The 26,388-nt window shown below is 50.5% G+C and overlaps 2 protein-coding genes across 4 annotated transcripts in view; both read right to left on the bottom strand.

Annotated features, from left to right (window-relative positions):
* Positions 1 to 1,360: 1,360 nt before the first annotated feature.
* On the bottom strand, positions 1,361 to 3,175 carry Apoa1 (apolipoprotein A1). Its single transcript, XM_041638738.1, has 4 exons — positions 3,079 to 3,175; positions 2,840 to 2,901; positions 2,509 to 2,665; positions 1,361 to 2,020 (listed from the first exon to the last, which is right to left on the bottom strand). The coding sequence occupies exons 2-4, from the start codon at positions 2,880 to 2,882 to the stop codon at positions 1,423 to 1,425; spliced, it is 798 nt and encodes a 265-aa protein (XP_041494672.1). The 5' UTR covers positions 2,883 to 2,901; positions 3,079 to 3,175; the 3' UTR covers positions 1,361 to 1,422.
* Positions 3,176 to 7,568: 4,393 nt separating this feature from the next.
* Positions 7,569 to 26,388, bottom strand: part of Sik3 (SIK family kinase 3) — a 214,056-nt gene continuing 195,236 nt past the window's right edge. Inside the window, exons 15-25 of one of the 3 annotated variants that reach the window (XM_041638696.1) lie at positions 25,180 to 25,323; positions 21,416 to 21,566; positions 20,636 to 20,761; positions 20,275 to 20,360; positions 19,779 to 19,888; positions 18,675 to 19,014; positions 16,958 to 17,889; positions 12,074 to 12,237; positions 11,303 to 11,435; positions 10,416 to 10,490; positions 7,569 to 9,630 (exon numbers count right to left, since the gene is read on the bottom strand). In XM_041638696.1, the coding sequence (XP_041494630.1) occupies positions 10,429 to 10,490; positions 11,303 to 11,435; positions 12,074 to 12,237; positions 16,958 to 17,889; positions 18,675 to 19,014; positions 19,779 to 19,888; positions 20,275 to 20,360; positions 20,636 to 20,761; positions 21,416 to 21,566; positions 25,180 to 25,323 (2,248 nt within the window). In that variant the 3' untranslated portion in view covers positions 7,569 to 9,630; positions 10,416 to 10,428. Of the gene's footprint in view, positions 9,631 to 10,415; positions 10,587 to 11,302; positions 11,436 to 12,073; positions 12,238 to 16,957; positions 17,890 to 18,674; positions 19,015 to 19,778; positions 19,889 to 20,274; positions 20,361 to 20,635; positions 20,762 to 21,415; positions 21,567 to 25,179; positions 25,324 to 26,388 lie in introns of all 3 variants that reach the window. The other 2 variants (XM_041638695.1, XM_041638697.1) reach the window with 2 other exon arrangements.

Below are 26,388 nucleotides of genomic sequence, written 5' to 3'. Positions count from 1 at the left end.
CCAGCACTGCATAAACTTGGCATGGTGGTACAGCCCTGTACCCCTGTATCCAACACTTGGGAGACGGAGGCAGAAAGATGAGAAGTTAAAGAGCATCGTTGGCTGCAGACTGGGTTTGAGGCCAGCCTGGTCTGTCTGAGACGCTGTCGCAGGAGGAAATGAATAAATAAGTAACTAAACAAGGACTGGCAAGATGGCTCAGGTGGTAGAGGCACTTGCTACTCTAATCCAGGTGGCCTGAGCTTGGTCTTTGGGACCCACGTGGTGGACAAAGAGAACTCCTGTAAGTTGTCCTCTGAGTGCCACAAGTGTTCTGTGGCACGTGAAAACCCACACACATTAAATAAATGTAATAAAAATTTAAATTACACTTATTTATATTTGTGTGTGTGTGTGTGTGTGTGTGTGTGTGTGTGTGTGTGAGTCCCAAGGACTAAATTCAGGTTCTCAGGCTTGGTGGCAATTGCCTCTACTTTGTGAGCCTGCCATCTTATTAGCCCAGTGTAATAAAAGTTTGTTTTGTTTTTCAAGACAGGGTTTCTCTGTGTTGTGCTGGCTGTCCTGGTTCTCTGTAGACCAGACTAGTCTCGAACTCACAGAGATCCTCGTCTGCCTCCTGAGCTTCAGGATTAAAGGTGCAAGGACAATTCATCCCGTCCCACCTTTCCTTCAGTGACTAACTTCAGCATCAGCTCCCCAGCAGACATGGACATTCGTGATTTGAAGATGGATATGAAGGCCTCTCTAATAAACGTGGGGATCAGTACCACGAAGGGTTTTTGCCCAGCTGGCAGGTAGAGTGGCTAAAGCCACGGTGACAGCTGCCTTTCACAGCCGGCCAGTTTCCGAGTGGGGGGATGACTGCGTGGGAGTCTTGCCGGAGGGAAAGAAAAAGAGAAGTTTGATGAGGGGGTTGGAGTTCATTCATGAAAGAGGGTTAAATTCCAGGCATTTTATTTGCACTTGTCCAATAATTCCAGTCTCTTTGGCTAATTGAGGGATCCTGGCTCTAGGGAGTGGAAGATGCTCACACATCGTCTGCCCAAGTGGACCTCACCTGGAAACACTTCTGGCAGAGGAAACCGGTCCTTTCCCAATCCGAGCCTCAGCACTAGGGGTTTGAGCCTCTGTGGGGGCACTTTTCAAGGGGCTCCCTGTTACTTTGCCTGGCCATCTATTTCCCTCCGAGCCTTCTTAGGACAGGGATTCTGTCTCACACTCTTAATCAGCCTCGTGCCCAGCCTGAGTGAGCTTGGAGAACTGAGGAGTCCTGTACAAAGGAATCCCCATTGCAGTACCACGTCCCTGCATCACTGGATGTCCCTTTAGCGATCTATGTCCCCCAAAGAAAGAAGCCATCCCATTTTGGAAAGATTTATTCTAAGAAAGCTAATGCAGGGGTGGGGAGCGGAGGTGGGCTCCTCACTGGGCGCTCAGCTTCTTGCTGGCTTGGTCGATCATATTCATTAATCTGACCCTGAAGCTCTCCAGCACGGGCATCACGCCCTGGCGCAGGTCCTCCAGAGCAGGTTTGGCCTTCTCGCTGAACGTCTTCAGGTGTTCGGTGGCCTTGGTGTGGTACTCTGCGAGGGTGGCGCTGTCCTTGAGTCGGGCCAGGTGCTCAGCCAGGCGGTCGCTTATCTTGTCGCTGTAGGGCGCCAACTTTGTGCGCAGAATGTCAACGTGCTGGCGCATGCGGTCACGAAGATCCTCGCCCACAGGGGCCAGCTTCTCCTGCAGCTCCTGCAGCTTCTGGCGCGCGCCCTCATGCAGCTCGGCGCCCAGAGGCTCCACTTTCTGGCGGTAGCGAGCCACCTCCTCCTGCCACTTGCTCTGGAATTCGTCCAGATAGGGCTGCACCTTTGTCTTCACCTCCTCCAGGTCCTTGTTCATCTCCTGCCTCAGCCAATCGGTTTCCTTTTCCAGGTTATCCCAGAACTCCTGAGTCACCGGGCCCAGCTGTTCCTGCAGGCGACCAACGGATGAGCCCAGGGTGTCCCAGTTCTCCAGGAGATTCAGGCTGGAGGAGGAGAGAGCAGCTGAGAAAAGGCCCCAGGCATCCTCCACTGCCCCACGTCTGGGGCAGTCCTGAGTGCCACCTGTTTCCGGAAGTGCAATTGTTGTATCTCTAGTTTCCCGGGACATGCACCCCTCTAACTCCCTACCCCTGCTTCCACATCCCTCTGTACACATGGCCTGAGGTAGCAAGGACACAGATGGGGTCCTTGCCAGGCCAGTTCCCTTTTTGTGCTGCCTGACCAGGACTGGGGGTTACCCAGGGGAAGGGAATTTTGCATTCATAGGCAGAAAGAGGGGCTGTGGTTACCCACCACCCAGGTGAATCCCATCCCTATTCCTTCATTGGAACCTGCCATCGTGCCCAAATGGTAGGCTAGCAGGTGAAGATTTGGCCAGTTAAGTTACAGCATCTTCTCACAGGCCTCTTTGCCCACCCTAGATGGACAACCTTTGCCCTGCTCCAAGGTCCCAGGCTGGGTCCTTTCTTACTTCAGCTGTTTGCCCAAGGCGGAGGTTTCAAACTGGGACACATAGTCTCTGCCGGTGTCTTTGACCGCATCCACATACACAGTGGCGAAATCCTTCACTCTGTCCCAAGAGCTCTGGGGGGGCTCATCTTGCTGCCAGAAGTGCCGAGCCTGGCTCCCTGGGGATGCAGGAGAGACCTATGTCAGACCAGCTCCTGGCTGGGATCTGAGCTGAAGAGTCAGGAAGGAGACCAGAGAGAATTCTGTTCTCTGCCCAGGAAGGTAGGCCATGGGGGCCTAAGCAGAAGCCCACTCCACTCCAACTGTTGCTTCTCTAGGCTGGAGGTACCTACCTGTCAGGAAGAGCACAGCCACGGCCAGCACCACAGCTTTCATCTTCAAGGGTGTGGGTGACCTGAAGAAATAGAATTGCTGGGCTGAAGGGGAGCCCCTCACTTGCACCCCACATTCAAGCCAGTGAAAGAATAAGGGTGTAGAGTGGGAAAAGGCCCAGATACCCACAGAGTGGAACATCCCTTGGGAGGCACTAGGGAGCCAGAGTAGCCTAGGGCAGGTAGCCAGCCTCACTTACCTCCCTGGAGCTCTCCAACAGTCCCGGAGTGAGTGCCCAGCTCATCTCCCCTGGCCTATTTATGTCTGTAGGCAGGGGCTGGGCTGGAAGACTGATAAGCCCAACCCTGGCCCTCTCTCTGCTTACTTGTCCTGACGATGTGGAACTTAAGAGTTCAAGGATCAGCTGTGTTCCTGAGGCTGGGCAAACAGAGTGGGCAAACAGGAAGCTGCGGGGGCTGCAGAGCTGAGATCAAGGGTTCAGGTGGGGGCAGCAGGGGAGCGGCTGCACACTCAGGGGGTCCCCAGGATTAAGGCAGTCGACTATCCTTTTCCTGTCTATGCGGGGAGCAGGGGGGGGGGGTTAGGGAACTTTGGGCTCCTGCACTCACACTCCCTCTCCAAAGTTTCTTGCATTACAAGGAGTTGATCCTTTCACCTCATCCTGGCCCCCCAGGTAGGGTATGCAGCTCTGCAGATGCCACGTGCCTGAGAGGCCTCCCATCCCTAAATCCAAGAACAGCTGAGGTGCCATGGAATTGCCTGGGTGAAATGCAGAGGGGTTCAGGGTCCCAGACTGACAGTTCAGAAGACATGAGACCAGCATGGGATTGTCAGCTCCTTCCTTCTCTCCTCCTTTCTCCCTCTCCCCTCTTTTCTTCCTTTTGGAGATAAGGTCTTTCTTTGTAGCTCAAGCCTACCTCCAACCCAAGATACCCTGCCTCATCCTTCAAGCGCTAGATTATGGCACCAAGCCCAGCTTTAAAATTGTGTGTGTGTGTGTGTTTGTTTTGCTGGGGATGCACAGGCTAGACAAGGCCGTGCACATGCTAGACAAGGAGTCTACTATTGTTTTTTTCTCTGACTGCCAAGGTTTTTGTAATGTGTAGATGTTACCCAGCCTCCCCTCCAAAGACAACCTCACCATCTACCATGACCACCAAAAGGGGCTGATGCAGTTCAATTATAACAGCCTCCCCAGAGTGGTGAGGGCCTAGGCTCCATCCCCAGTATGGGAGAACTGGGCAGCTGGGTATGGGAGGCTGAGTACGGTGGCCCATGTATTCAATCCTTGCACGAGGTTTCAAAACCAGCTTTGGCTACATAGCAAGTTTTGAGGTTAGCCTGAGCTACAGGGGACTATCTTAAAAAGCCCAGATCATCCATGAAACCGCATAATGGAACCGGTGCATTACCAAGCTAAGAAAAACTTTTGAGACCATCTGTTCAGGCCTTGCCTATGAAGTTGCTTCTAGATGAGGAACTAGTCAGCAAGAGTGGGGGGAATTTGCTGTGTCCCACATCTCCCAGCCTCAGGCAGGGCAGGGATGGACCTTGAGCCCAGGTCTTTGCACTTGGGACTCAGGGAAGGCATGTGCTCTGCCCATCTTCCTCAGAAACTCCCCAACTCTCTAGAAACCAGCCAGAAGTCTCTTCCAGCTCTGGGAGTGGCTGGGTTCTAGCCGCTCCCATCCTAGGAGGCCCTGGAACCTGAAAGAACCTTGGCTTGAACCTGGGCTTTGCTACGTATTCTCCAGGTGACCTGGACGAGTTACATAACCTCCCATCCCTGGGTTTCTTATCTGCTAAGTGAAGATAATGACAGAACACGCCAGGCCTTCGTTATGATCCCAGTCACCGTGTGGGGAGCACAATGACAGGATGGAGATGCGTGTGCACTTCCTGATGCCAGGAACCGCTGTTTGTTGCCTAACGTGGAAAATGTGACTAAGGGACTTGAGCTGGAAGGCAGCCTGGAATATCCAGAGGGCACAGTAATCACAAGGGCCCTTCAACATGCACGAGGAGGCTGGAGGGCCAAATCCAAGGAAAAAATTTGGGAATGGGAGCAAGGGGTAGAGCGATGTGAGTGCTGGCAGCGGTGATCAGCCAAGGGGTACTGGCTGCCCATCCATGGAAGCTGGGGGAAGCAAAGGTGCACATTTTTCTGAATGAAAACTCAAGTTTTCAGAGGGAACACCACTCTGCCATGCGTTTAGAAATTCAGAAGTTTAAACCTTGAACTTGAGATATCTCAAGAGCTTGAGATAATTGTGTTGTGTTAACCATGAAACTTGAACATGTGCACACAACTGTTGAAAGGTAACCAAAAGCAAATGGTAAGTGTTCCATGTCCCAGAATCCTAATTTCACTGCCATGAACACATTTGTATTATAGGCCTGTGACCCCAGCTGCTGGCAAGGCGAGCTCCTGGCTTGGAGGCACAGTGATGTAGGACACCTTTCCCAGGACCAAACCAGTCCCATGTCTGTGGGAGCATGCAGAGGGAGTGGCCTGCTTGAGAGAATGATGAAAGCAGCCCCCCACAGGAGCAGCTTCTTAGATCTTTCAGGGGTGGGGCAGGAATCTGAGCAGCTTACCTGTTGGCCTCCAGCCTGTTCTCCAGTCTCGTCTTTCTCTTTGGCTCATTACTGAAATCATGGTTGCTAGCTCGTTGAGCCAATATATGCTCAGTTCCGTGGTCATCAACTCACTTCCAGTTACCTTGAGACATCCCGTTAGGTTGGAGGTCAGCTTTCTCCCTTAGTAATTTACCTGTCAGAAAACTGCAGCCTAGAGCTGCTAAGGCTCTTGCCCCTCAGCCTTGAGATGGTGCCAGTGGGGCCACGAATCAGGCCTGGTTTCTAGTTTTCAGACGGTGGCTTCTGACTTCTGAAGCCTTCATATTCTTTTCAGGGACATTGTGGCTCAGGGATTGGGATCCAAGACATTAGAGTACAGAACTCTGGGACAACCTGTTACTGAGCATTAAACGTGCTCCTGTTTTGGTATGTAGCCCAGGCTTCTCTCAGACTTGGGGTAATCTATACCACGCTCATTTTCTTCCCCTGTCCCCTTCACACTTCCTTGCTAGTGTCTGTCACTTTATCACAGGACATTTGGCTTAAGCCAGTCTAAACATTGCCTTTCTGGACAGGAAGTCCTTCTGGACAGATCAACAATAAAATGGGGTCATCCTAGATTGAGACCGGGGTTGGCCGCTGTTAGGTGTTGGGTGCCCAGGGCTGGACCAGGGAGTGGAGACAGAGCCATCATTATGGGTTCTACCACCACCATCACTCCCTTATCTCGGGAGCCTCCACACTGACTTCTGAACTGGGCAAGTGCTGGGATGCCCTAACACTTGTGTGAGTGCTGGCAGCTTCAGGAGTCATGAATGCAGTCCATTTCACAACTTCTGTCTCAACATAGCCGATTATCTGTACAGGGCAGTGCAGGGACTCTGTCCTTGCTGGGCCTGGCACCAGAGACTTGCCAAACATTTATTGGATGAATGACATTGGTACACTAAAGGCTCCCAGACTGACAAAGGGTTATAGGAAGGCACAGGCCTTCACTGGTGCCAGCCGCTTCTAGGAACATGTACCTGATGTTCTAGATGGTGCTGGTAGGGATGGGGAGCTGGGGCTGGGGAGGGTCTCCCTAAGCAGGCTGGATCCCCAAGGTTTCCTGATGGACAGCCCTCTTACAGTGAGGGTATTGTCACCAACTTTGCATGTTGCTTCTGCCTCCTGCTCAGGAGAATTAAGAATTTTGTGGTTGAGTGGGTGGGGCCTGGCACCAGCACAAAGACAGCCAGAAAGTCCCCTTCCCTGAGCCCGGAGAGTGAATCCTGCTGCCCTGGATACCCACCCTACCTCTAGCTGAAGGCGCCTGGTGACGCTGCCAGAAGCACCTGTGGCAAAAGGTGTACTGACTTCTTGGGAGTCCTTAGGGCCCATTACCAGCTCCAAACCCATCTCGCCTCTCAGCAGTGTGCCCAGATTCAGGACTTCCAGGAGCTCGCCCAAGATGGCACCCTCTCCTCTGAACAATCCCATTGTAATCTGGGGCTCAAAGGCTTTCCCATGTGCCCCTCTCTGAAAGATTTTTATCTGTATGAGTATATGCCATCTGTGTACTGGTGTCTGTGGAGTGTGCCAGAGCCCTTGGAACTGGAGTTCTAGGTGGAGTGAGTTTCAGGAAGTTGGTGCTCTTAACCACTGAGCCATCCTTCCAGCCTCTCTCACTCTTTCTAAATGCCCGATATTCTCAGTCATTGAGCTTTCTTCTCACAAGACTTAAGCTCTCTCAGCTGTGCCTGGGACCTGTTGGAAATTTTGCCCTGTACTGAAATCTGGGCGTGGACAGAGGAAAACAATAGGAAAAGCCCCTCTCTGTCCTATGCTGACGTCACATCATCCAGCTGACTGAGGTCACCCCATAAAGATTCCAGCCAGGGTTAACTCAAGGCTCTCCTTCCTGAGGACCCCAAGGAATCCATTTCCCACCCAACTCTGCAAACACATGTCCCTGCCGAGGAGTTGGAATCCACGTGGCTGTCTGGGACACAGATGAGGCTGACTTGTCAGGCTCAGAAGGCAAGGTGACAGGAGTGTTGCTCAGAGCCCCACCCTAAGCCTGGGGATTTCTCCAGATACCTGTGTCCCTCCATCCCTACCCCATGTGGTTCTCCTAGCTAGACTCTGAACTGTCAGGGAAACAGCATATCAGTTAGAACATAATAAGGTTTTTATTTCCACAACCTCCTACTGTCCAACCAAGTTACTAAGTTGTAAATGTCCCACACAAACAAGGACAAAATGTCTTAGCAACTTGAAGCTGGAGAATGTTTTAAGCCTTTTTTTTTTAAGTTTAACAGAAATGAGAAAGAAAAAATACTTCTTACATTTTCAAAGAACAGAAATAGCAAAGTATATTCATATACATTCAACATATATTGCGCATATTGGTTACTACAACATAAAGCAATGGTGATCTTGAAAATAGTTTGCAAGATGGCACGGTTAATAGGCTCACTGGCTTTCATCTGGGTGGCTCTGGAGGGTGGCGTCTGTTCTTCCATCAATCCAGTACCATGTAAACAGGTCAGGCCCAGCATGCGGAGCAGCAGGGCATGCCCGGGACATCAGAGGTGGACTGAGCTTAGAAGTCAACAGTGGCTCTTCAAGCTTTCTTGGGAAGTCAGACTTCTGGTGGGTAATTGGTGACCCCATGAAGTGGAGGGGAGATCGGAGGATATGGGACCATGGAACGGGTCCCTAGCAAAGCTCTTGCATTGAAAACAATTCCACTCAAGAGACGGTGGGCTCGGAAGCAAGCTGCCGGTGTCAGTGGAGAAGGGTAAGTTGGGTGGGGACCCTGCTGGCAACATCCGGATGCCATGCTAGACAACAGCTTTCTTCTGTGCAAATGCAGAGGCTGGAGACCTCTGGCTCTCAGAACGAGGGCTAAGAGTCAGAACAGGGTCCATTCCTCACTGGTTTTGAGGACCAGGAGAGAACAAGACCTCGCGTGGCCCCCAGGCTGCAGAGGAGACTTTGGTTCTATCAGCAGAGAGAGAAAGGTAATGACACAAACACTAGCTATCGCGTAAGTGCTGCTGCAGGTGGGAGGGGGCCACTGCATCCACTGATGGCACGGGAGAGTGGCTCACAATGCCAATGCCAAGGAAATGCTTCAACAGAAGGTGCAAGCCACAGTTCAATAGCACAGAATCTGGTTAAACATTTCTCTTTTAAACAAAAATTACTTTTGTCTTTATTAATAATAACAATAACAATAATATCAACATTTACCAAAAACAATTCCTACATGATCAAGAATTAAGTTGTAGGGCTGAGGATGCTAGGGAGAGGGGAAGTTAAGGGAGTCCGCAGAACCTCCTATTCTTGTCTGTGACAGAGGCTGAAAGGGAAGGGCATATATGCACACTCATATATATGCACACATGACTGGACCAAGGGTCCTTTTTACAACGCAGCAGAGAATAAGAATGGAGCCCACACAAACACCCCTGCTGGGTGTTCACTCGGGGGAACCAGCTGGATGGTGGCTAGAGGGGAGCTGAGCCACACAGAGGGGGCCCACACTGAGCCATCCTGGTTGGCAACTTTCAGCAACAGGCCATTCAGCCTACGATGGGTTCAGATGGGATTCAGCTGGGCCAGGTACAGTTCTAGTGGACCCCAGCAGGAGACCGTGCCAGGTTCCAGACTCGGTTTCTTTTTCTCTTTTACACACTCGCTCTCAGCCTCTGAGCTCTGGTCTGGTACTTCTTCCTAGCAGACTGGAGCAGAGAGTGTGAGCCTGGTCTGGGACGGAGGCTGCAGAAGGGAGGGTCCTGATGTTCAGCCCCTGAATACTAACCGCTGGCTCCTCTGCCTCAGAAATGGAAAGGGAAAAACAAAACCAAGAGGGAGAGAGAGAAAGCTAGCCTAGGGAAGGAGAGATGGGGAAGGAAGAGAAGAAAATCTTCTTCAAAGGAAAATTCCCAAAACAAAATACAAGCAAACCTCCAAACACCAGAAACTCAATTCAAGCACACCAGATGCCGGTTCACGGAAGACGGAGAACACGGATTTCCTGTTTATTTCCTTGGTGCCTTGGTCATACAAGCAAGCATGGCAAAAGCCCCTCGTAACCCAAACGACGGCCTACTGGTGCCCAGTGTGGGGAAAGGGGCTGACACGGACGGCACAGGGGTGCGACGCTGCTGGACACTGTTGGTTCACAATCAGCCTCCTCCTCCTCCTCGAGCTGTACACAGACCTGTGAAGCAGACACAGGGCTACTCTGAAGGAGTGCACTCCTACCTCTTTCTAATGGCACTGGGGATGGAACTCAAGATCCTGTATGTGCTATGCATGTGCTCTACCAGCAAGCCACATGCCCAAATGTCCTTGCTGAAATCTTTTTTAGGTGTCATTGCATGAGCCTTACCACACTGAGGCTCTGCCATGCCTCTGACCATGGCTTCACTTTCCTCAGGTCTTTCTGTTTCTGTACAGATAGAGCTACTCGAACCCTCCACACAACCTTTGTTAAGCCAGCAGTGCCCATCAGCACTATATATTACCCTTTGTCTACTCCTTACCAGTCCATCTGGGGCTGCAGCTGGAGTTCTCTGGTAGAGTATTTGCCTAGTCCTGGGTTCTATGCCCAGCACCAAAACACCAAACAACAACAAGAACAACGAATGAAAGGAGCCTGGCTGGATCTGTTCTTTGTTGTGTTTCGCCCTTCAGGATGGAGTGTAAAGATTAGCTCTCTTTCTTAGTGTGCTGGCCAAAGGTCACCGGCTTCTGTCCTTTGCAGCTATAGCTCACTGGATCTCAGAAGACACATGGCATCTACAACACGAGGTGGGCCATGCACCTTTGCTCTATAATAAAACTAACACAGTTCTTAATGAACAAAGCAGGCAGATGGGAGGCTGCATGGGAAGAGTGGCACTTGAGTTCGCCAGGTACCACACATGGAATGGGCGTGCTGAAGGGATCAGGGCTGGCATTGGGCCACGGGGCTGCCTGGGCCCTGGCCAGGGTGGCACTCACTCTCCATATCCTGCTACACGCCAGCCTGCTCCATGCTGAAGGAGACCTCGGGGTGCTTGTGGCTGAGCAGGATGTCTGTAACACATGTGGATGGATAGCGAGAGGAGTTTAAATGCTGGCTGCCATCACTCAGGCCTGGATGCTCGTGACCTCCCAGACTCACCCCACATTCTGCAAGACCAAAAAGAACATGCGAGACAGGTGAGGGAGGGGAATGAGTGGGACAAGAGAGAGGAGGCACTCGCCTAGCAAACCCAGACTGATTCCCATCCAGACTCAGGCCACGGTAGGCCCTTCAGATGAAAGGGACCCTTCCTGACCACCTTCCCTCCTTTTCACCACCCTCTTGAGCAACTGACATATGGGGGAGAAGATGAGAAACCCCTCCGGAGCTTTTCTTGGAGTCAGTGGAAAGGAGGACTGCAGTGAGTGCCCACAAGGAGCCAGGCCAGGCCACTCTTTCCTGGGCATCGCACTCTACCCACAGGAGGCCAGTACCCCTCAAGACACAAGGTAAGCCGTGTATCTTGGGACCAGGAAGGTTAAGACTGCCTGCAAAGCTTAGGAAGGTCTATTGCCTGTCTATTACCAGGCCTCTATTTACAGTCTCTTGCTTTGGCTCCATAGAGACACAGAAACGCTCGACTAAGGTATGAGGCCCTCTGAGGAGATGCAGAAAGAGAGCTATTACTGAAGGTGCTTTTGGTTGCAGCTTGGACTGCGATGGCCCTGTGCTGACAGAAGCCAGAGTCCCTCACATACGCACTCTTGGGGATGCGTGGGGAGCGACACTGTGTGTGGCTCTTCACATAGCGCACTGTTTCCACAGAGGTCTGGAGCAGACACCCTGGGGAGCTGCCCAGGGGTATCCATGGGCAAAGTCTTACCTTCACCTTCCCCATCCTGAAACTGCTGGCTGCCCGTGAGTGAAGACTGACTGAGAACCGCATCCGCCATTCGGGCGGAACTCAGTGCCTTTCCCGCCACCAGGCTCATTCCTGGCAAGGTATCCAGCTGCACCTGCAGGGAACAGTCGGGAGGAGTGAGGCTGCCACTCTCAGGGAACCCCTGTTCCCCCCACAGCAGCTCAGGAAAAGGGTGTCCTGGGCCACCACTCCAAAACGCCCTTCCTGTACAGCACAGGGCTGCGGCTGCGTTCTGAGGGGACAGCCCTGTTCTTGAGTGCCCTGTGTGACACGGTAGCTGCTAGGCGTGTGAAGGGAATATGACAGAAGAACCAAGTTTGAACTTTTGTATGACTTTAACACAGTCACATCTGAATAGCCACAAATGAGTGGCTGGTGGCACCTTGGCGCCATCATGGCTGCTGTGTCCCAGTTGACAGGCTGTGCAAGGCCAGGTCAATCCTCAAGAAAGACACAGACAGCCAAACAGTTGCCAGAAATGGACCAAGAACTGAGAGTTCATAGTGGGGCCTAGATTTCTGGGAGAGGTTAAGACCCCAGATGTCAGCTCATTTGATTTGGATGAAAGATTATCCTGGCATGTCACCAGAGTTAAGGCTTGTCTGTTACGGAGAATCAAAGAAATGTCCCACAGCCCGCAGAGGGCTGGACTCTGAAAAGATGGTGGAAGGAGAAGCTCTACTTTAAAGTTCAGATTGGCACCATCCCACCTCTCAGCAGGGGCCAACATACGTATGCATCGTCGCTGTTCTGGATTGTGTGGTGTCTCTGGAGGGTCCGGGACCTGAGAGGCTCACTGACTGAGGGCCGCGTTGGATACCCAAGCCCGTTGTGATCCGGCAGCTCCATTGCTTGTCCTGGAGAACTTCTATCCATGCAGTTCCCTATGACAGACTCTAGGAAACAAGCACAACAGGGTGAACAGGCATCTCTCAGTGATGCCAACTCCCATGTAGCCCCGTGCAAGAGATGATTGAGAGGAGGACCACAATTGCCCAACTGCCAAGAGGAGCTGGGGCCAGCCTGACAATACCAGGCCCTGCAACAAATATGAGTTTTTAGGACACTCCCTGGCCTAGGGAAAACCCCACTGGTGAATATGAACTGGTCCACACTCATCCTGGTCTTTGCCTACATCTCTGCTGGCTTAGCTTGTGTTTGCTCCTACATCAGAGAGAGAATCCAGAACTGCCAGGGCTTCCAGCCTGTATCCCATGGACGCAACTTCCGCCTTAGCACCACCCCAGTCTCTCCTGTTCTCACTGCCACTTCTGACACTGCCCACGGCTCCTTCACCTGGCGCAAAGTGCTTACACACAGCTGTGTTTGACCTCACTTCCCATGGCTATTTTGACATCATCCAGGTCCACGGCTTGAACTACACTGAGTCTGTGTAAAGAACCAGCAAGACTGTTCAGTGAAGAGAGGAACTTGCCATCAAGCTGGATGACCCCAGTTCAGTCCCCAGAACCCACCTAGTAAGAGAGATGATTCCACATGCATGCGCATGCACACACACACTAAATAAATACAGAAAGAATTACTGAAATGCTTTATGTTCCAAACCCACAGATCCAACTATTTCCTTGGATATCTAACTAGTAAGTAACACTTGCGTCAAATTTCAAACTCATTAACTTATCCAGAACGTGTTACTCCTCAGATACCCTTGTTTTGGCACCTCATTTCACTAATCTTTAAGGGATAAGCTCTTGATTCCTTTGTGCCAGTCCCACAGTAGCGAGAAGTCTACAGAAGCCACTCATTCAATAGTGGACACTTCAGACCCCAAACTTTCTACTTCCAGTCAAGGCCCATTATCTCTTGCCTAGATCATTTTCTAACCACCCCCAGTTACTACCCTATAGCCTGCACTAGTCTTTTTAAAAAATGTGTTACTATTTTTGTATGTGTGCACGTGTGTGTTATATGTACATAGTACATATGCATGAGTCTATGTGCGCATGTGTGTGTGTTACATGTAGTGCTACACCTCAGCTCTTCTAAGATTTTTAAATCTAATTTTTAAATCACTAAAAAAATTAGTAGTTGTGTTCACATGGGTTCACACACACTCTGCCTTGTGGAGGTGAGAGGACAACCGTTGCAGGTTGCAGGGCTCAAACCAGGTCAGCAAGGTTTTTCCTGCTGAGCCATCTCATTGGACCTTGTCCAGAGATTTTAAGGACTGTTATTAATCGGGAGCAGGAGGCAAAGGTAAAAGCAGTCAGTCCTGGCTCTTCAGTGCCCTTCTTCCAGAAGCTTCTGTTTGTGTGTGTGTTTTCCTGTTTGTTAAGTTCCCTTTCTCCCTTTTGGGCTTTTTAGATCTGAGAAATGAGGCTTCTCCAAATCCAAGAGCCCACCCAGCTCTTTTGAAGTTCTGTGGGCTTCTGCTTTCCTGCTTGTAGCTCTCCCGCCTGGCTTCCTAAGTGAAGCTCATAGGCCTGAAAATGCCACCCGGACGTAAGAGCCATCACTTGGCAAATCAGTTGAGCAGTTATCTTGGGTGCCCAGCTTAGCGCTTGCTCCTCCATCAAGTGGAGGAGGTACAGCAGCCACTAGGACACCTACAGGAGGGGAGACCCAGCTTCCTGAGGAGGAGGAAGGGAACTCCAGCCAGGCAGCTGACCATTCCAGATGTCTGCTTCTGTGGGGTACACAGGCTGCTAACCTTTGGTCTGGAAGAAACAAATGTGATTCCACACCAGATCCAGGGCTGAGAACAAGCTCAGCAGCAAAATTCTTGCTTAGTGTGAGTAGGACCTGTGTGTGATCCTCAACCATCACAAAAAATAAACCCAAACCAGCTGAAAATGAAGCATACTGACAGGAGTTGGGGAGCAGGCTCACTGGAAGGATCAGCACCCCACTTTCAGAAGATGTGCTGGGAAGGGGTAGAGTGGAAATAGGGAGCTGCTGGGGCAAGGATCTTGGCTGTCACCCAAAGGCACCTGTGTTGAAAACTTGGTCACTAGCATACGGCACTATGAGGATGTGATGAGACTTTTAGGAGGGAAAGCCCGATAGAATGAAGTTAGGTGAGGTGGTTCAGCAGATAAAGGTATTTGCCATCAAGTCTAATGACCCAAGTTCAATTCCCAGGACCCATAGGTAGAGGAGATAACTAACCCCCTCAATTGTCTAAACATGCACACACACACACACACACACACACACACACACACACACACACACACCCCTGTCTCTCTGTCTCCCTCTCAAGGTGGCAAGATGGCTCCATGGGTAGAGGTGCTTGCATTAAGCCTGATGACCTGAGTTCCATACCTGGGACCACAGGGTGAAGGAGAGAACAGACTCCTACATGTTGTCTGTCCTCTGACCTCCCCATGACGGCTATGCAACATAACTCATCTACCTGCATTGCACAAAATAAATACAAATGAAAGCAAGTTTTTAAAAGTTAGGATGCTGGGATGTGTCCTTGACTGGGATTTGGGAACCAGTCCCCCTCCCCCCATTGTTTCCTTTCTGTTTCCCAGCTAGAATGGGGCGTAGTTTTATTACATGCCATGCCTTGTTCTGTGTCATCTCAATACAGGTCCCAAAGCAATGGGGGCAGATCTGAAACCTCTGACAGAGCTTTCCTCCTCATAAGCTAGTGTTCTCAGGCATTCTTTCACAGCAATAGGAAGCTAGCACAGGCACAAAGGAAAGAATAGAAGGGCCAAGAATGAGGCAGAACAAGCAGGGGTCCAGGCCTAGAGTACTAGAGTACACAAAACATGGCAGCCAGGCAGCCACCCCTTTATCCTTAAGGTCCCTTATGACAGATAAGGGCTCCAAAATCCGGACACAAGTGGAAGATCTGTGATAAAATAAACACTCGGGACTCCACAGGTAAAATAGCCAGTTTAGGAAGAGTGCTGAGCCGCAAAGTCCTTCGATAAGACCTGCTGATCAGCGGCTCTAAAAAGACCAACCGCTGACCAAGGGACAAGAGTCTCTGGCACCCTTTATGCCAGTTCAGGAGTTGGAAGGACAGGCAGGCTCATAGAAGGGCACATAGATAAAGCAGGAACCATGCCTTCCAATAACCAGGGGGGTACAGAGGATGTCTGAACAATTAAGGGATAAAATGCACAAAGGGATCCAAGGCACACTCCCACACCCGGGGGACTCTGGGGCAGCTTGCGTAACTGTTGAATCTGTCAATGTTGACTCGTCCTTCCTATTTACTGGGATTTAAGAGTAAATGAGGAACGGCGTGTTTGCCTACCTCTTAAAGGCTCTAAGGGGCAACATCTTAATCCCTTCAAGGCTGTCAGCACTTTACCCTTAGCAAGGCCTGAAGCCAGCTGGGCTCAGAGAAGAGGATGTGGTTTTCTGAGCTGTACAAGCTGGCTGTGCTACTGTATTTACTTACAGAGTCAGCTCCTGTAACACTGCAGAAGGGGGAGGCACCTGATTTTCACGTCTCAGGTGATGACAATGAGACCGTCGGCAGCAGAGTGCAGTTACCCCTGAAACCTGGGACATTTGCAAAAAATTTTTGGCAAAGTATGTGATCGGTGCCTTGCCCAGACTGGCCTCCCACTGGTGGAAATCAGACATCCAGGGAACAGGAAACCATGGACACAGGTATGAAGGCATCCAAGTTTCCTAGACTAATACCAGTTAGCTTTGCACGACCTTGAGAAATACTAATACATCCAGAGTTCTGCGCTTGTGAACTGTATGTAGCACGCACGCACGCACACACGCACACACACACCAAGGGGTTCTGAAGCAACTGCAGCAGTATGCACTGGGCAGCACTGAATCATTGATGCCTCCACTGCATTATCTCACCTTTCTGGGCCCTGTGGCTTTACTGAGGACAGACATTAGAAAGGAGGACGACTCATCTGTGATACGACAGAAGACAGGTAGGAGTAAGACTAATGTCAAAGGTCAGGGGGAAAAGGTCAGTGATAAACAGGACCCCATAGGGTGAGAGTCAGGCAGAGAAAGACTGGAGGTAAGGCTGTAGGGACAGGACAACTTTGAACTGAAACCCAGAGGGTTACACACATGCTAACAAAAGTCCCAGATGGAAGCCTGCATCTCAGATGACAGTGAAGGCCTCCCTCCCTAATAGTTTACATCTCACTCTCCATTATCAAGTGCACTCCTTCTCACATGAGCAGAATGTGTAAACACAAATGCCTGACCTGTCACAAAACGCTAGAGGACCACTGTTGATCATGCTTCTCTTTCCCAGACGAGGACGACCAGAACCAAGAGTCTAGGGCTCTCACAGTCAGGACAGGGTGGGGCCAGGGCTGGAACTCTGACTCTCAGCCCCACAGTTTATACATTTCCTTAATGCTGCTGGCTGTCTCTACTGCAGAAGCTTTCTGATGACCGTCGGGCATCTCTGGATCCCACGGCACGGTGGTGTGAGCAGGCGTGTCATGGGCGCTGTCTACTTCTATCCCTTTATTTTGTAAGTGACCCACCAACAGCCACTTCCTACATGCTCCACTTCCCCAAATGGTCCTGAGGGTCTTCTCAGGGCTCCCCACCCCCTTAGCAGCACAGAGTACAAGCTAATGCCCTTGCACACTCAAATTAGGGCAGACTTGCCCAAGGCTTTTACTCTGAGGGGACTCTTACCTCGGCTGGGCACCTTATTTCTGCTGAATGTGGCAGCTGGCTGGTGTCCATAGGGATGGATCCCCAGCTCCCGGGCCTGACTCACAGTTCCCAGCAAAGACTCAGGGTCCCCAGGCCCACCGGTACTCAAGAGCAGAGGGCTGTCGTGGCAACCTTTGGTCAGTGTGCTTGAGCTCTTGTCTGCGAAGCCTGCCTTGGCCCCCTCACACAAGCAGTCCTCTTCCATGCTCTCCGAATGCATTAGTGGCGGCTGGTGGGCATACCCATGAGTGGGGGTGGGCGAGGGACCCTGTGAGATACTTTCCTGTGCTCTGATCTGTAGGAGATGCTGAGGGCTGGTGTGGTGGTGATGGTGGTACGAGTCAGCATTTTGATAAGATAAAGCCTGGCGCTCCGTCATACACTGTCCCCCGAGGCTAGGAGCTAGGCTCCCAGCATCCCCTTGGTTCATGTGCCTGAACAATTCATGGTATTCTTGCTGCTGCTGCTGCTGCTGCTGCTGTTGCTGCTGCTGCTGCTGTTGCTGCTGCTGCTGCTGTTGCTGTCGATGCTGTTGCTGCCTTTTAATGAGCTGTGCAAACTCCGCTGGAGGCAGCCGAATGTCCGAGTGGCCGGTGAGCGAATGTCGGGGAGAGAGCAGTCCTTGAAGGATGTGGGGAACCTGCTGGTGTCTGGTATAGTCTGGCGGTGTAGGGGAGAGCAGGGCCTGCTGTAGTGCTGACGTGGTATAGTGTGGGGGCTGCTGATGTGCATTGGGAGGGAAAGTGGGGAACTGGTCGAGTGGAGGGACTTTTAGGGCTTGAGTTGAAGGAAACCCCACTCCTGCTGAAGGGCTGTAGCTGCTGGGGGATCCTCGGGACTGGTCCGAAAACAGATTGGGGTTTAAATGCGCCTGGTCGTAGTTAGCAGGAGAGAATCGATTCACGTTCAAGCTGCAGACACAAAAGGGAGTGAGTACCAGGCATCTGAGTAATAACTACACCAGCTTCCCTGGGGATAGTCACTAGCCTTCATCAGCACAAAGACCCCATGGTACAGACCTGGGCCGTGACATCACTGCTATTTGTCCCCTTATTTGTTTACCCAAGTCTTTGAGGAGACTTATGGCACTGGGCATGGAAGCAGCAATCCTGAAAGCAACAGTCCAGCCTTGATTTGTTTCTTGACGTCTCATGCAGCCCAGGCTAGCCTCTAACTTGCCACGCAGCCAAGGAGGCCCTTCAACTCCTGATACTCCTGCCTCTACCTCTAGAGCGCTGGGGTTCTGGGTACGGCTGGCAAACCTGGTTCACGTGGTGCTGGGGTCTGTGCACGGCAACCTGGCACTCCACCCGCGGAGCTACGCACTCAAGCTTATTTAGCCTTTCTTAAAAAATCATCTGAGCTGTTTACAGTAGCTATCTCCAAGAGAGCGACAGAGAAGGAAAGACCCTGGACAAATAACCTAGGGAATGAGACCTTCCTACATCCCTCTGACAGACCTTCCATTTCCTTTCTTGTGGGCCATCAGGAGGGCACACTGCCATTTTTCTCCTGTCTCACTAACGGTTTGGTTCATGAACAGTTTACAAGCTCATCTTGATCCCACCATGCTGCTTTCACAAAGGGTGACACAGAGCATGGGCTCCTCAGACTTGTTCCTTCTCATTCACTCTGCTTAGGGACTTCTTCCTCTCCAGCTCACCTCTACAGGGCTGGGCAACACCGAGGTGCTTACCTGTGGGCCTCTGCGCTGTCCGCGCTCAGTTGCTTGGACAAGGGCCGGTGCCCATAGCTGAAGTTAGCCATTAGGTTGTTACGGTGCTGCATCTGCATCTGACTGGCACTGGGGCTGATGGCGATGCCCCGCCCCGGAGAGCCTGTAGCTGTCCCTGCCATGTTGCTGAGCATGTCAACCGGTTCCTGCAGCTGGATAGTCACCGGCTGTGACTGGCTAGGCTGCTGCATGCCCAAGCAGGTTAGTGCCACACTGGGAGGTGGGGAACAGTTCTCAGGCTGCTGCTGAAACATTGCACCATGGGAGGGTAAGCCTTGAAACTGGGAGGGAGATGTAGCACCTGCAGAAAGAGGGACAGCAGGGTGCCCAGGTCACCTGCCAGCTGGGAGTAAGGGAGCTCAGGAGGAGACTCACAGCAGACAGCATCTAGAACAGCCTTCTTACACCTCACTATATAAGACAATGCCAAGAACCGGCAGAGAAGTGATCTCATTCACAAGGTCCTGACATAGAATTGTATACGATTCAGTAGGAGAGGTGGATTCTCCAGGAATTTGTAAAAGCGGGTCTACAGCTGGATTTTGAGTAGCAGAGGTGTAAGCAGTGCTTCTCAAATGTGAACACACACGAACATTCTCATCTGGCAGTTCCAGGACAGACCCCAAGATCCAGCACTGATTCAAAGACTCTACCTTGAGTAGAAAAACCTAGAAGCAACTCCAATGCTTTTCCAGAATGCCAAGGAGACTGATAAGGAACTAACTGTGTGCTAGTCTCTGAAGAATCACACCCAGCAGAAATAGTGGAGAGGGTTTTAGTAGCTATATTAATAGCGGTTAATCTGTATTAAGGACTATTATATTGGTTACTATCCCAGGTAATTTATGTATCCCAGGTGATTTACATATATTTATTAAATTTTGCTATTATTACAGTTGTTACTGAGAAAGCACAAGTACACAATAGTTAAGAAATTTACCCAAGGTTTCACAATCAAGAAACAAAATTTAAAAAAAAAAAACAAAACAATAAACCAAAGCAAAAGATCAAGTTTTTTCCTGCATAGCACATAATGGAACTATCTGGATGGCTGCCTCCACTCACCGTGAGACGTAATCATGGCACTGTTGATGGGCGGAGGACTATTACTTGGCTGCCTGAAGAGATGGTTGTTGGGGTGGTTGGGGGGTGGGCTTGAAGGTTGAATCCTTAACCTTAAAAAAAAAAAAAGACAGAACAGATATATAAGCCTCCTGAGGTGACAGAGCCATTTGGAGTTAACAGTTAGCCATATAGACATCTTTTAGTTTGGAGAAGCCAGTCATGGTAGCAGGCCACCACACGCCTGTCCACATCTCATTCGGCCAGTCTTTCCAGGCACAAAGGCAGTGCTCACTGGCCTGGCCTGCAATGGATGTTAGCTTACTCTGTTCATACGGCTAAGGAAATAGCCAGGATCTTAGGAAGCCCCTTCAAATCTAAACCCACTGTCCTGTTCTCCCAAAGCGAATGCTCAAGTCAGACAGGTTTTCCCATCGAGTTTGGCCCTAGGCGCCATGCTGTCCAGCCAGTGACTCAGGAACAGGAGTGCATCGTTTACCTTTGGAGCTGGTGGGTGAGGAGGGCTGGCTGGTTTTCACATGCAGCCTGAAGAGGTGGGGAAGGCTGAGGAGGACAAATAGAATCCTAAAACATAAAAGGGGTGGAGGAGAAACCAGTATCATGAGCTGCAAAATTCATCAGAGCTACTCTTGGGCAGGGAGGTGACAGAAGGCGCTATCTGTGACTGACTTTTGCTCCCGTGCTCTATCAAAGGGTTCAGCTGCCTTTCCTCACACATGTGACCCATAAACATAACTCATGCTCTACTTTGCCCTGAGGCCTTTTCACAATGTGCAGGCTAATGAGCCCGAAAGCAAACTCTAAGCTCACTGGAGAAGGCAGAGTAGATGAGGGCCTACTTGAATTTGCTGCTGGAGAATCTGGTGGTGCTGCTCCTGCTGGTACAGCATATGCTGCTGCTGGGTCTTCTCCAGGGTTCTCTCATCAATCTGTCCCCCATACATCTTCTGTAGCTGTTCACACTCCTGGAGGGAAAGCAGTGGGGATGACGGGACACAGCCAGGCCCACCCCATGCAGTGATCTCTGCAGCAGCAGATCTGCCCCCAAGGTCTCACAGGCAGAATGAGACACAGAAGAGCAGTACCCTTGATGGGCCTGGCCAGGGATCCTCTCACACTCTGCTCCATGAGAACGAGCCACCAAGGACACACCGAATGCACGAGTGAGCGTCCAGTGTAAATCAAATACAAATACAAAGCACACGCCACTTGAATCTCTTGGCCCTTCATAGCAGCCTGGAAGCAGGTTTCCTACCAGCTGGAGATGATGCTTGGTGCTAACAAGGTACAGCAGCAGGGTACACTAGGACCCCGTGCCCTGTGTGGCAAGGGGAATGCCAAGTTTGCTTAGAAGTACCTTCTCTGTTGCTTCCCAGGGAAACCCAAACCAGAAATGCCTTTCCAATGAACTACAGAGACAATGGAAAAATTTTAATCTCATTATGAGGGAAGAAAGTTTGACCCTGAAGAAGGCAGTATATGAGGAAGGCGCATTACAAAGCTATACTGTTTTAAGCTAGAACACCTCAGTGTTGCTGACACGAAGGCATAGAGAGTTACTGTCCTGGTCCTGGACAATGGCACTGCTACCCGTTACCCCTGCTCCTCCACAGGATTACCTGCTGTAACTGTTTGATGCTGCTGTTGGTGCCCATTTTTTCCAGGTGAGCTTTGAAGGCCTGGATGCTCGCAGCCCCATCTGAGAACCGGCGTACAGGAGAGAAACGCTCCGTAGGGAGGTGCAGGGTGTTGGAGTCCTTGTAGGTGGAGCTGAATATATGGGAAGAGACGGTTAGCAGCTAGGACTTGGGGGCTTTGACCAATCACACAGGGACCACTGTTCCAGATGACTACAGAGACAGCAGGCTGCATGAGGAAGCCCGTACACAGCATTCCCATGTCATTTCCTGAGGTGGCTGTTCCCCTTTAGAAGACTACATTTCCTACCTGTACTTACCTTAGGTCTACTTCCCAGGTCTGGTGAGGTACTAGGTCAATTACATCTGGTTCTTATAAACATATTAGAGCTGGGTGTAATTCATCAGTATAGCCAGTATTGGTTGTACCAGAGCTCTGGTTTGTTTTTGTTTTTTTCTAGCTCTTGTAGACCAGGCTGGTCTCAAACTCACAGAGACCCACCTGCCTCTGCCTCCTGAGTGCAGGATTAAAGGCGTGTGCCACCATTGCCTGGCTAGAGCTCTGGGTTTTATAGTCATACATTAGTTTCTATTATAGTTACATTTTAGGGGGTTTATTTTTATACAAGCTCGGGTTTTAAAAACCAGATCTCTATCTGGTGTCTTCAGAAACTTAGAAGTCACCATTTGATCCGAGTTTCCTCCAGCAGTAACCTACATGTGGCTGGAATGAATGAACCAAAGTCAGCTTTGGGGTCAAAGGTCTGGCCTGGAACTCACAGTTCTGTTCCTGAAAGGGGAGGGTGGAGGCTGGGGATGAGGAAAATAGGACTTCTGATACCAGGATAGAGACAGCACATTCCTCAGGAATGTGGGCCTCAAGATCCTGCACGTACCTTGTGGACAGACGTGAGCGAGACCTGTCACTGTGAGAAGCCCACACAGAGCCCACCTGCCCACCCTCCTTCTGACAGAGGGGTCCCCACTGCTCAACCAGAACACAGCCAGTGTCTTATGGGGAGCAAGAAGAGCCATCGATAAGGAGCCCAAAGGCGGCACCAGGCTGGCTAATACCTATGCGTCACCTAACCAGAGAGAGATGTTTATGAGCTGAGATAGATAAGCAGGTTAAAGACTGCAGAGGCAGCGTCCCCACAGCTGATGGAAAGGGTCAGGGGGCAGGTCTAGGGCAGAGATGACATTACACTGAGCTAAGGGTGAGGTGACTGGTCACCTTGCCAGCTCAGACTGAAGCAGAGCCAAAGCCAGGGAAGCAGGTGAACAAGCAAGTTCAAATACAGAGCAGACAGGGAAGGGCTGAGGAGAAACGATGACGGCAGCGAAGCCAAGAGAGTTCGGATGACAGGTGAAAGCCCTCACCCTTGTCACTAATGGCACTTCTGCTTCTGACTCCATCACAGCTTTAAGCAGGAGTGAGCTATGAAATGAGCATGAACATCTATTTGTTTTAGTAACATAAAAGACAAATTAACCCGGGGTAGGGATGGGTATCACGATCCAGTAACAGCATTCGGGAAGGCGGCTTTCCGAAGCAAGTTCTGTCTGTACTGCAGATCCTTTGAATGAATTAAAAGAAAGCATCGGTATCATTTCTCCTAAGATTCGACTCCTACACTTTCAGAATCTTCAGGCAATGGACAGGTTTCTGTCACCAAGAGCTGTTCTTCGAGCAGTCTTCCTGCACAAAATCAGCCTTTTATTACAGCAAGAACATCCCAGGTTCCAGGTGTGGCACGGCTTTCTGGAAACTCAGGCTGTGAAGAGACTGGCCCCAGCTCATCCCGGCTCAGTAACTTCAGGGGAGCGGTTCCAAGGGACCCGTCCACTGCAGAGGCACGGGCAGTGTCAAGCACACTTGACTTTATTTTCAACAGCAACCATATTCACTCAGGACAGCCTCACATGGGCTGCTAGTTCCACTATACCCTTCGAACAGAGACGCAGCCCCCAACTGGACAGAACCTGTCTTGTGTTAACTTTTAAACCACACACTTCCAGGGGGGAAATGTTGACCAGCCCCTCTTCTGTCTCCAGGGTAGACTTCACCTAGTATAACACAAAGAATAGATATATATATTCTGTTCTTGTAATCATTTTCCAGAAAATGAAAGTATTTCAGTGACACAGGCAGGCCACCCATATCATATTGTTTGTTTTTTATGGCCTTTGAACACTTCTCTTTCCCCCTGAACTAACCTTAATCTCCTGTGCTTGGTGACCCCACCAAGACACTCTTGGTTTACACAAGTACCCCACAGTACACAATCTGTCATTCAAGCATCCATTGGTTTTCAACTCGGTGTATCTTGGCCCCAGAAATCCATGCACCACTACCAAGAATGTGACATAGAAACAGAGAGCAGAGCTGCAGGCCAGGCCTTGGCAGAGACTGCGGGCAGAAGGCTCATCACACAGGACCTGCAAGCTGTGGTGATCTTCTTGTAAGGACAAATGTCAGTAGAATAGCGGGTCTGTGAGGTTGGCGGGCTGGAAAGTACTGAGGAGCACAGAGGGGTAAAGCTAGATACTCAAAGGGTAGAACCTACACAAGAGGCCTGGGGAGGGCTGACAATCCCAGTCTAGAGGAGGAGGCGAGGAGGAGTGCAAGGGCAGAGTCCTAAGTTACCAGCTGCCCGGGCGGGGTCAGCTCACTAGACAACAAGCAGGGAGGAGCTCTCTGTGACTGAGGTGCACTTCCCCAGGGGTTTCCTTCGGAGGAACTGTGTCATCACCATCATACATGACAACCTCCATTCCTTCTGCTCTTCACAGGACTTTTCCTTTCTAAATTGCTCACGGTCATTTATAGAAACTTACTTCCATTCTTCCAGAGTGCCAATGTGGCACTAATTATTACCCTGTCTGTTCAGGGTTCACCTGTCCCTGCTGATTCCCTGATGCCCAGTGAACGAGAAGCACAATGGAATACCGTATGCAGCTGATCAGTGACTGGTCACAAGTGTTCACTCACACAAATACACTTAATTTCCTCAGAACCTTCCCAAAGGGAGACTACATTTCACGACCCCCATAAGAAGACTGGAAGGATCAGATCAAGCAACGGCTGCTGACTTTGGAAACGTGGCCTGTGAGCTGGAAGACAGCATCAGAACAGACTTGACTAAGACTGTCAGTCACCAAGGAGTCACAGAAGACAGTCGCCTTAGCTTTCTTGCTGTTGGGCTCCCTGGTCAGGATGGTGAAAGCTTGGTTTCCCTTCTTCAAGGCAATGGTCTGAATAACAGAGGCCTAGTGCAGACTTTGCTGTCAGACCCTTCGAAGAATGACTTTCCGTTCCTGCTCTACCATTCATTAGGGATGCTCCTCCCCCTATGGCCAGCCTGCTGCTCAGGGCTAACATCACATAAGTGCCCATTCTTTCGAAGGTGATCAACTGTTAAGAGTCAAGCCTGTGGATGCTGCTACAATATCCTCATTTCTAGAGTTGTCTTCTGAGAGCATGACTCCCTCGAAGGCCTACAGGAATCAGCTGCAGATGACAAACAGGTCTGCAAGGAAATAGGATGGAAGGACCTTGGATTGCTCCAGAATCCAAGAGAAAACTCTTGCCTTGTATCTTGCCTAGTGCTGGGAGCTGAGAAGATGTGAGTTCGGGATGGCAGGTGGCTTCTAGTTAAAGCCAGTCACCATGACCTGGAGACTAGTCATAAGGGTGCTGGTCCAGTGAGCCTCAAGGAAGCTCACACTGCCATGTGGCTACTCACCGATGCTGGTCAGGTACCAGGTGAGGAGGCCAGACCCGGGGACGGAAAGACTGCTGTCCTAGCTGCCGTTGTAGGTCCGGTGGGATCTCAGCTGTCGGGCTGGTCATGGCCAGTGTGTGTCTTTTGGACCTATTTGCCAAGTACCTGCAACAAGCAGGGAGGACATTTCATAGTAAAAAAGACAAGAATGTTTCTGTGCTAGAAGCAACAGAAGCTACTCAGGAACGCTCGGCAGGACAGTGCGGGTGCCAGAAGGGCTCCGCGGTAAGCAGCCCCTGACAGGATGGAAGTAAAGCATGTCTAACTGGCCAACAGAAGTCAGCTTACCACTGAAGTGGCTGAGTTTTGAGCTTGAGAGTAGCCATTTAAGAGAGGAAAAGCAGGCCTAGCTCACAAAGGCAACAATTTCCTTACTTTATTCCATTCAATAGAAGAAGTTATTTTTTTATATATCATTTTTTTTCTCCAATTTTCCAAACTACAAGTCAGAGGAAATGAACCCAAGGCCTGTTTCAAGGGAGGTAGTCAGAAAGAGCCAACTTATGTCTCCTGGTGTCAGAGGCCTCGGGTTTTGTGCTGTCCTTACTACATGCCAAAGAAGATAGACTTACTTGAGGACAACTAAGTTCTTCCCTCATGTCCTGTGACCAAAGCTCAGTCACTGGACAAGAAAGCTGATGTGACACCCAGAGGACTAACCTAAGAGGATGAAGGAATAAAGTACTTGGGATACTCAGAGCTGTTTTTAGGAGATAAAGAAGCAAGGTAAGAAAACGGAAGAGTCAGGCGCCCAGGAGTCAACCTCAATGATCCCTTCACACTAAAAAACTTCCAGACCCACACGGGTCAGTACCATACAAGATCCAGGCCCTGTGTCTGGTTCAGCTTCCTCAGCACTTCTGATTGTCTTGGGTACACATAAGAGAAGCATGATTCCTCTGTCCCAACAAAATGATGGGCACTCTAGCCTTTCAATGTTGGTTGGAAGAGAAAGGAGGGGACAGAGGAAGGACGGCTAAGACAAAGAAGATAAACCATGGCTGCATCTTTCCAAGGAGGGAAGGCAGTACACAGAACAATCCCTACTTTCTTGTTTCTCCACAACACCAGCAGGGCTCATTTGTAACCTCTTGTCTCCTTCTGTCAGCAAACCATAGAAACAAGAGCATCAGAGTGAGATGGTCACACAGTTCTTCTCCTATGGCTAGG

Source organism: Microtus oregoni, unplaced genomic scaffold, assembly GCF_018167655.1.
Source record: "Microtus oregoni isolate MIOR12 unplaced genomic scaffold, Mior012 000055F_ref0000237, whole genome shotgun sequence".
NCBI classification, from domain to species: Eukaryota; Metazoa; Chordata; class Mammalia; order Rodentia; family Cricetidae; genus Microtus; species Microtus oregoni.
This window is presented reverse-complemented; position numbering and strand designations above follow the sequence as displayed.

What these genes read in the sequence shown, in the direction of transcription:
- Apoa1 (XM_041638738.1), bottom strand. Translation starts at nt 2,882, where the DNA reads ATGAAAGCTGTGGTGCTGGCCGTGGCTGTGCTCTTCCTGACAG. An exon ending in GGCTGTGCTCTTCCTGACAG is followed by an intron (nt 2,666 to 2,839) that starts GTAGGTACCTCC and finishes CTGCATCCCCAG; the next exon opens with GGAGCCAGGCTCGGCACTTC. An exon ending in GCCTTGGGCAAACAGCTGAA is followed by an intron (nt 2,021 to 2,508) that starts GTAAGAAAGGAC and finishes CTCCTCCTCCAG; the next exon opens with CCTGAATCTCCTGGAGAACT.